The sequence below is a fragment of the Daphnia magna genome, linkage group LG3, assembly GCF_020631705.1.
Source record: "Daphnia magna isolate NIES linkage group LG3, ASM2063170v1.1, whole genome shotgun sequence".
NCBI lineage: Eukaryota > Metazoa > Arthropoda > Branchiopoda > Diplostraca > Daphniidae > Daphnia > Daphnia magna.
The window spans coordinates 11,180,492-11,190,870 of NC_059184.1; the positions used below are offsets into that span (position 1 = coordinate 11,180,492).

The window sequence follows — 10,379 nt, forward strand, 5'->3', positions numbered from 1 at the left end:
GAGTAGGACGTCCTCGTCAGAGAAGGTCCTGAGCAAACAGTTCAGGAAGCACGGGATTCATACTTCGGAAGACGAAGACGCCGTGTTGAAGTCCCCAACAAGCCCTTATTCGGCTTAAACTTGTTCTGCTTCGGCGGAGAAAATCTTGTTATCGTTGGTTGTTGTTGAAGCAAAATAAAATATTTTGAAACCGAGCTATTGTGTCTTAGTTGACTTAATTCTTCGGTAAAATAAAGGAAACGAAAATGGCAGAAGCAACAAAGTCAGGCAAAACCCGAGCGGCAGTGGTCGCGGAGGTCTCTGACGAGCGCTTCTCGCTACAAGAAATATCATTGGACGAGGCGAAGAACGATATCGCCAGCCTAAACGGTTGGATCGAAAGAGTCGACGCCAAGTTCACGCAGGAATGTCAACGGTTGAACCAAGAAGTTCAGACCGCAATTAACAGACAAGACGGTACGTTGGCGACTTTCGATGGAAGGATACGAGCACTCGAGATGGAAGTTCGCCGTCTTGGCGTGTTACTTCCGCAACTAGAGTTGCAGATCCAACAGAGACAGTCAACGGCGATAGATACCGCATTAAAAACGATAAAAGAAGAGATGTTCAATCAAAGGTCGGACATGACGTGTTCTTTACAAAAAATAGCCGCATTCGAGGCCTCCAAAGCAATGAAAAGACACAAGGACGATATCCTTATTGAGCTGAGGAGGAACCGAGTGATAGAGGAAGAGGAGACCCCCGAAACGGGGGGAGACTCCTCGGCAGAGACGGTGAAGGCGAGAAGCCATCACGCAAGTGGCGCATCAATCGTAAACATCTCCTGTGATACCAGGGATGATTTGACGGCAGAAAGAGACACCCTGATGGGAGAACTGATGGGTGCTGGACATATCGTGAGAACGTCGAAAGATAAGAAAGAACGCCGAGTGAACACACTCAAGGCAAGGTCAAGATATGACCGAGTGGCGGAGCTGACACGGAAGCTAGCTGGAATCTCGACGGCGGAAGAAAGAACAAGTGACCGTGGGCAGCTAGACGTGGCGCTGGGTGAAATAGCGGTGCTGGAACAGTTGGCGGAGTCTCCGAAAGGAGACCCTACACCAACGACCACGACACTCGTGAACCGTCCAGCGCTACCCCTTCCGGTGTTTAGCGGAAATATTGCAGCGTGGGGGAGTTGGCAAGCCGCCTGGGCGACTTACGACGACGACAACACGCTGACAAATGAGCAAAAATATCAGTACCTTCGGGGCTGTTTGAAAGGAAAGGCGGCCGATGCGATTTCGTACCTGCAATACGGGTCGAATCAATATCGCAAGGCCATGGAATTGTTGACGGAAAGATTCGGAGACCAAGATAGGCTGAAAAAGCACTACTTGGCGGAACTCAAAGCGATGGCAAACACTCGACTGAGCGAGACTTCCGCTCTGTCGCAGTGGCAAAAACTCCATGACGGGCTGGCAAATAGCGTCGCGGCGCTGAACAGCCTAGGAGTAGATACAAGTACTCATCAATCCTATCTCGCCCCGGACCTACTGGCGGCCTTTCCAAGGGCGTTGGTTAGCCGGTGGAGGGACAGGTGGGAGGACGATGAGCCGACGTTCTCAAAGATCTTGAAGGCCCTGCAAAGGGAAATAAGACTTAGGGAAGAAGACGAGACGTCGGCGACAAGTGGTAGCGGGAAGCCCGTGCTAGAGTCGGCCGCTACCACGGCAAATAATGGAAACAGAGGCCTGGCATGCCTATTCTGCCAAAAGATACACTTGCATCATAACTGCAATCAAGGGTCGTCAGCTCAGAGAAGAGCGACGGCAGAAAAAGAAGGTCGGTGCCTGAAGTGTCTGGCCCGATCGCATCGGACGGAACATTGCATATCGCGAATTCCGTGCCGACACTGCGGGAGCACGGAACATAGCCCTGCCGTATGCGTGGCTAGACCACGGGGCGGCGGTTATGCGCCAGCTCCCGCAGGAAACAGAGGATTCTCCCCTCAAAGAGCTCCAAAGGTGGTGACGATAGACACCACCACGTTGACGATTTCTACAAGATCGAAGACGGGAGTACTGCCCACCTTCACGGCCTACCTTAAAGGGAAAGCCGGAGATCGGGTAAAGATAGTCGGATTAATTGACTCTGGGAGCGAGAGAACGTTTGTCCGCCAGGACACGGCGACCAGAGTCGGAGCGGAAAAGATAAGGGCTGAATACCTGGCGGTCAACGGGTTCGGAGACCAGAACAAGGCGGGCAAAAACCATGCCGTGTTCGGACTCAGACTCGCGGGACTTAGCCAGGATGCCCCAGAGATAAAGATCGAAGCGATTGCGAGGAAGTTTCTCGCAAACGCAAAGAAAGTCACCCCGACAGATTTCTCGAAAGGCCTGATAGGCCAGGGGAAGGACTTAGCCGATGACCGGTACATCACCGGTCAGCAAGGCAACCAGTTTGATCTCATCGTCGGCTGCGATTTCATCTGGTCGATAATGCAGCACAAGACCATCCCAGGCGCAAATGGGCTAGTCGCATGTGCAAGCAAAGTTGGCTGGCTGATCTTCGGTACGATAGATGAAAAAAGTAAAGCGGAAGAACAAGTGTTAACCGCAGCAGTAGACGTGCAGAAACCGATGACGGACTTCAAAGAATTTTGGAGTCTAGAGCATATGGGGATAACCCCACAAGAAAAGGCAGAACCCGCATTCTTGGAGGCCTATCAGGAGACGATTCTGCGGGCAGACGATGGGCGTTACAAGGTGTTGTTCCCCATCAAGATCGGCCATCGCAGAATTGAATCCAACCGGAAGATCGCAATGATACGGCTGCAAGGGCTGCTGGGCAAGACCCAACTGGAAGATAAGTTGAAATACCACGAGATATTTCAACAATATATCAGAGACGGATTCATCGAAGAAGCTGACCGAGGATTCAACGGTGACTGCACATACTTACCTCACCGACCGGTGATTAAAGTTAGTGCGGAAACCACGAAAATTCGGCCGGTGTTCGACGGATCAGCACATATGAAGGAAAGACCTAGCATCAACGATGCTCTAGAAATTGGGCCGAATCTAAACCCGGAAGTGTTGGCGGTCTTGTTGCGGTTCCGACAGAATCGGATAGCCTGGACCGCCGACATCACTCAGGCGTTTCTCCAAGTCGAGATCCGCTCGGAGCACGGGCAGTTGATAAGGTTCATCTGGGTCGATGATCCTAGAAAACCTCAGCCTAAATTCATCGAGTATCGATGGAGAAGAGTGCCGTTCGGGTTGTCTTGCAGCCCGTTCATACTCAAGGCTGTTATCCTCAAACACCTAAAAGGGTTTGAAGCGATATACCCCGAGACAGTGCGGCAGCTACAACAGCAGTTGTACGTCGACGACTGGCTAGGGGGGGAGACAAATGTTGATGAAGCGGAGAAACGTATTCGCGAAGCGATTACGATCTTCAAGGCCGCAAAGATGGAGTTGTGCAAGTGGACCTCCAACAGTGCAGAGTTGATTAAAAGACTGCCGGAGGTCCAGTTTAAAGAGACGGTCACGAACGTGACAGCAGAGGGCAAGTCAGCCACAAAAGCCTTAGGGGTGATCTGGGACCCCGCGTCGGACAAATTCAGGTTTGATCCGGCGCAGGTTCTCAGAAAAGCCCGCGAAATTGGTGACAGACCCACCAAACGGAAGCTTTTCAGCCTGGCACTGAAGATCTTTGACCCTTTGGGTCTCATCGCTCCGGTGACGTTGGTGGGGAAACTCATCATGCAAAAGGTGTGGTTGGCGGGCTCAGGATGGGATGAGCCCATTCCAATCGAGGTGATACCTCATTGGAAAACATTCATTGACGGAATAACAGAGCTGAGGAATACCTGTCAGCCCCGATGGTCGGGAGATCATGAAGGGAGACTTCATCTTTTCTGCGATGCAAGTAACGACGCCTATAGTGTGGTGGCGTACTTACAGAGAATCGATGGGGAAGACCCAGTGATGCTGTGCAGCAAAACGAGAGTAGCGCCGGACCCTAAGAAATCAGTCTCGATCCCGAGGCTGGAGCTTCTGAGTGGACTACTGGCTGCGAGGCTCGGGAGCTACGTCGAGAAAGCGACGGAAACAGTCATCAAGAGAAAACTTCTGTGGACCGACTCAGCGATAGCCTTCTGGTGGATGAAAGGCGAGGCTGGTCGGTGGAAGCAATTTGTTTACAATAGGGTGACAGAGATAAGACAGACAGTGGAAACTGAAGAAATGAGGCACTGCCCAGGGTTACAAAACCCGACGGACGTAGCATCCAGAGGGGCTACGGCAGCGCAGTTAAACGCACAAAAGAGTTGGTGGACTGGCCCATCTTGGATGGGGAAAGAGAAGGAATGGCCCCAGTCACCAAGCTCAGCGACCGAGCTCCAACTACAGGAGGTCTCGGTCGAAGAAAAGACAGTCGAAGTAACGCAATCCGCGATATCAATCGAAGCAAAGTGGTACGAAAGATTCAGCTCCATGCGAGTCATGGTAAGAGTCTTGGCCACGATGCTAAGAGCGATAAAAAAGTTCAAAGGCAAAGATAGTCCGGAAAGCCCGGCTGCAACGGTCAGACATCGGGGAAGGAAGTTGAAATTCCCCGTGTTGACAACAGAAGAGACGCGAGAGGCAACGATCGAGCTCTACAAAGAAGCCCAGGCGACTCACTACGGAGCAGTGGTGAAGAGCTTTAAAGCTGGGAAAACAGAAGTCCCACATGAGTTGAGGAAACTCGGCCTCATGTGGGACAGCAAAGACGAGTTAATCAGGTGTCGAGGCCGGCATCTAAATTGGATGGAATACAATAAAAAAGCAGCGCTCATTCTGCTACCGGCCGAACACATCATAACAAAGAGACTGATTGAACAAACGCATCTTCGGTTGAAACATACCGGAGTGAAAACCATGATGGGGGCACTCAGAACGGATTTCTGGATTCCGAAGATGCGGCAGACCGTCAAAAAAGAGACAAGCAAGTGCACGAGATGCCAGAGAATGGACTCGAGACACTTCGATGAAATACCGGCGCCCCTACCGTTGGACCGTCTGCAAATGTCGAATCCGTTCACGATAACGGGGGTAGATTTCGCAGGCCCGTTCCCAGTAGAGTCGCCGGCAAATAGCGGTCACAAAACGAAAGTATTCGTGTGTCTCTTCACCTGCGCCGTAACAAGAGCTGTTCATCTCGAAGTTACGACCGACCAGGAGATTTCCACGTTTATCTTCGCGCTAAGACGATTCTTTGCACGGAGAGAGTACCCAAGGGCGCTCTACTCCGATAACGCAGGAACGTTTACGCTGGCCGCTAAGTACCTCAGAGCAGCGTACAGAGACAGCAGAGTGTTTAACACCCTGGTTGATCTCAACATAAAGTGGAGGTTCTCGCCGAGTTTGGCCCCTTGGTGGGGCGGATTCTGGGAGAGGATGGTGCAGACCGTTAAACGGCTGCTATATAAAACATACGGGGGCGATTGTATGGAATACGATCTATTCCAAACGGTGTTGACGGAGATCGAAGATACCATCAACACCAGACCGTTGACATACGTGGCAGAAGACGATACGGAGCCGCTAACACCCAAGCAATTGGTCACAGGCTACCGGCAACAGCAGCATCACCCGGTCGATGACGAGGAGAGAGAATACTCGGACCGGGTGACACTGACAAAGAGAGAGAGGCTCAGGAGAAACCTGGTCGCTCAATGGTGGAAAGATTTCTACACGGAATATGTGATGGATCTGGAACAGTTTCACTGTCCAACTCCAGGTCATACGAAAGAAATTGAGCTGGGACAAGTCGTGTTAATTCACGACGAGTCAGCCAAAAGAACGAGATGGAAGTCCGGGAGAGTAGTTAAACTAATCCCCGGCAAAGATGGAAAGACCAGGCGTGTGAACGTCTTGATCGCAGATAAATTCAGAGGAAAAGGGTCGATCATGATAACGAGAGACCCAAAGAGTTTATATCCGTTGGAGCTCCACGCGGGCCAGATAGACGATAACCATCGGAACACAGGACCCTACGAAGACAGTGAGCTTTCGTCAACTCAGTTAGACCAAGGTCCAACGGGGGGAGTGTCGGAAATTCCGACGGACGAAGCTCACAGCCATCGTCCGGGTGCCAACCCTTTGGCCGAAGAAGGCTAGACTCAGACGAGTCACCCTCGGTGGAGTGCCGCGCTACCGAGGGTAAGGAAGTCCATTAGCGGAAGCAAGTGACTTAAGACGGCCTACGGCTCGCAAGAGCCGTAGTATGGTGGCTGGAGCTCGAGACAGTGATATTGGAATTAGCTGAGTGCTTTTCCATATATATGGAGACACCTGTTGAGGGTGAAAGGAACAACGAGGGTTGAACTCATTGAGGCGGAGCCTGCAGAGTTCATCCCGCCAGAATATAGGTTAAAGTTCCCGCAGGGTTATCGAGAAGTTTACTGATCGATAGCCGGCAATCATCAGCAGTGGTGCCCTCTATTCCTGGATCGGACGACCCAACAAATTAGACAACGGTGTAGTTTTTCTGTGTATATAAGGGGCCGTCGTGCCATTTTAATACACTCACTTTTCTCACCGATTTACCCTCGTACAGTCTTGTTTCCTGTGCCGGTAATCTCTTTTGTTAAGGTTTTCAGATTCCTCGCCGCCGCCTTCCTCAAGCTTGCCAGCCGCCGCCTCAGACGTGCCAGCCCGCGAAAGAAGCAGCCACTCGAGAACTTCTCCTCCAACCGCAAGAGTAATACTCAGCGGCAGTGACGCTGTTAAGCCCGATAAGGCTTAACAGGAGCGACCGTGCTACTAGCCCGACAAGGCGAACCAGCCGTCGCAGGACTCATCAACGCAAGCCCGATAAAGGCGAACGTTGTGGTCGTTAAACAAGTGCTACGGCACTAGATAAAAGGTTACCCGACGGAAAGGTATACAGTCTGGCAGGCTCACCCCCGCAAGTCCCGACTGACCTTCTGCGCCAGCAGTAATCTGGCCCTGCGGGATAAACAATCCTGAAAATGGCCACTCTTGTTAAAATAAAAAAATAATTCCACGTTAAGTTTATAATTGCAGTTAATAAAACGACAGTAACAATAGAAAAACAGTCCTAATAACAGACCAGAAAAGATTTGAAATTATAAATTCCTTGCTTTGTCGTCTTGAGAGATGCAGCACACTTCTGACGGTCCCAAAAGAGATGCAAGTTCATCCATGGCTCGTATAGTTGCTTGACACAGTCGCTGATCTGGATGACTTTTATGAAAGTTGTTCTGAGCCCAAATAAGACTCACTGGAGTCGTGTTAATATGACGCTTTCCTTGGTTGCTACTAGTCCTTTTTTACTGTAATCGAAGGTACAGTATCATGCACAAAAAGGTGAACATCGATTTATTTTGAAAAAGCCATTTGTGGATAGACAATATTTATAGTTTACCTTTTTAAGGAGAGGTAGGGTGGTTTTGGTGCAAAATCATTATAAGGGGGGTTGGGTAATGTCAGTCCAGACATTTGTTTTTTGCTCTAGGTATTGAATGTATGGAAAAAGTGTAGACTGTATTGTCGGTAGATTCCCCTACCCCCCGGCTAAGTAGAACCATTTTTGCAATACAAAAAAGAGTCTTTCCATTACTCGTTATTGTCATTATCGAGTAGGGTAATCGGGAAGCATATGGAAGCACCAAATTATTTTTATCAGTATGCTAGCTATCTAATTAAATAATTATGACACTATCTAGGTGTTTTGCTGTGCTTTGATGAATCAGCTTGTTGCTACACCAAGTAAGGTATTTTTTGGCACATGACAAGCCAGTATAACCTAGCAAGTAACTTCCTTTACCGATACAGAAATTGCAGTAGCACCATTACCAAAACATCAAAAAGGGCAACAAGCAGGTGTAGTCAGCAATACCTTAACGTTTTTTGGTTAGCTAATCTTTCTTATGGTTTTAACTTACAACTACTGAATTCATTTTATTTTTCATTATCTCATTTGTTGCTAAAATGGGTAAGCGTGAACTGAAAGACTTTGTTGGTAAGAGACAACGAGGATGTAGAGTACGGATTGCTATTAATGAACAATTAAATGAAAACGGTGATGTAGCAGACAACGATGAAGAAAATGAACAACATAGTGTTCAGCAATCGAACGCCTGTGATGTAAATGCACTGGAAAATGTTGATTTGCGCATAGTAGAAAATGTGGCTAACGATCCTGAACATTTTGTCGATCACCATGTAATGGAGGAGATTCAGTCTGAACTTGGTGATTTTAGTTCTATTGAGGCAGACAGTCTTGCATCTGATGTACATTTTTTTCGATGATACTTTTGATTATGACGGATTAGATGTAGACGCAAGTGATGTCGAATCTTTGAGCGAAACGATCAAGAAAGGAATATTGATTGGGATTATTTTGAAGTAGGTGACGATTTAAGTGAAAAGAGCGCAGGCAATAATTCCGAAGGCGTCTTTCAAATTGAGCAGTTGAAACAAATGTGTCAAGGGCTAGAGTCGACAAATTGTTGATGATGTTGCGAACTGAAACTTGTTTTTCCTATTTGCCAAAGACTTACAAAACCTTTTTAGGAACCCTTCGAAAAGTGAATACGATTCCAGTTAATCACGGTCGCTATTATGGATTCAATTTACTTGATGGAATAACAGCTTCTCTTGATAAGCGTAGTAATTCAAAGACCTGAAAAACCTTTTTATTTTGGATATTATAGAAATAAAAGAATGAAAAGAACGACAACTACAAATAGATAATATTATAATTTCTGATATAGAGATTAACAACAATGTGATAGTTGAAACAGTAGAACAACACAATGAGGATTTAGAGGACGAGCAAGACATGAATATGGTTAACAATGTCTTAAAGGTAAATCTATATAAAAAACAAAAACTCCGAGGGTTAAATACTATACACTAATTATTTTTAAGTTCTAAGAAGTAGATAACATGTAAACAATTCTTTATATCAACTATCTATAAACTATATACATTAAATTAAAACTATACACTGCACGATTAAAATATATATTAACTTATTACACAACTTTATAACAATTTACATTTCATAAAATACATATAATAATTTTGTTTGTTTAGAAAATTCCTAACGAAGCACCATTTAAAATACCAGCTGAAATTAAAACTCTTCTGGAGACAAAAGTAAAAAACATTAAACCAGAAGATTGGACATTAGATACATTGAAAAATTCGGGATATACATTATATAGATTCCTCAGTGAATTGAGGACATCATCATTTACTGAGGAATATCTTAAAAGTAATACATATATATGTATAAAAATATCAACTAATAAAAATGTAATATGAAAATCACAATTTAGCACACAAGAAATCTGGTAAAGGTGGAAAAACTGGTACGGTAGAGTGGGAACCCATGGAACCTAAAATAATAGAAGAAATAGTCGGTAGTAAAAAAAAATTAAGATTTTGATCAATATCATTAATTCACATATTTATATTTTGATAAGTTTACATTACACAAACATGGAAGGACCTCAAAGGTACCACACCGAAACTAATGCGCCAGGCCATCTTGAAGAACTTAGGCCAGTTCTTAAATAATATGGGAAAAAAATTAAATAAATAAATATTTTACTTTCTCTTATATGAGAAACATAAATGAATACAAATTTATAACAATAAAATAGCCATAATTATGAACCAGGGGTCTATGACTATTTGGGATCTGCCCTGCGCCCCGCGGAACCGTTCCCAACCGCTTGAAAAGTAGCTACCCGAGTTGAAACCAAACGGCCATTTTTCGGGTAGTTCGGTGTGTAATCGGGGCCGAACCCTAATGACCATGCCAACATATATATCATAAAATACAACAATTTCGCAACATTGATAGTTTTCATCTATTAATCGTTTTAAAAAATGACTAAAAAAAAATTCACTGGTCCAAAATATTGAAAAACCATGAAGGCAAATTACAAAATGAAAATGAAAACTTAAATTTATCTCTGGAACAATCAAATTCTAAACTAAAGTACGTAGAAGAAGAAATGGAAAAACTACAAACGGTAACTTTTCTTAAAACCAAATCAATTTTTACTTAAATATTTTTATTTGCAATTTGAATTATAGAAAATTATATTAGCTTTAGGCAAAAATCTACCAAATACATCTATTTTTGATCTCAAAACCACTATGGAGAAACTATTTATATTGAACGATGTAAATATAACTAGTGTTAATAACATTCATTAACTGTAAAATTAATCTAAACTAATTGAAGGAATTCATAGCAAACACAAAAGTAAACTGTACAGAAATAACTAATGTATCAACTGAAATACCATCACATCATCCACTTTATTCCACCCCAACAAAAAATGAGGTACTAAACTATTCTACGAT

At 45.4% G+C, this 10,379-nt stretch overlaps 1 protein-coding gene across 1 annotated transcript; it reads left to right on the forward strand.

Moving 5' to 3' along the window:
* The first annotated feature begins 245 nt into the window (after positions 1–245).
* LOC116918554 lies at positions 246–6,777 on the forward strand. The gene is made up of 2 exons (XM_045171239.1): positions 246–5,769; positions 6,632–6,777. Exons 1-2 carry the CDS (start codon positions 246–248, stop codon positions 6,775–6,777), a joined length of 5,670 nt encoding a protein of 1,889 aa, XP_045027174.1.
* Positions 6,778–10,379: the final 3,602 nt, after the last annotated feature.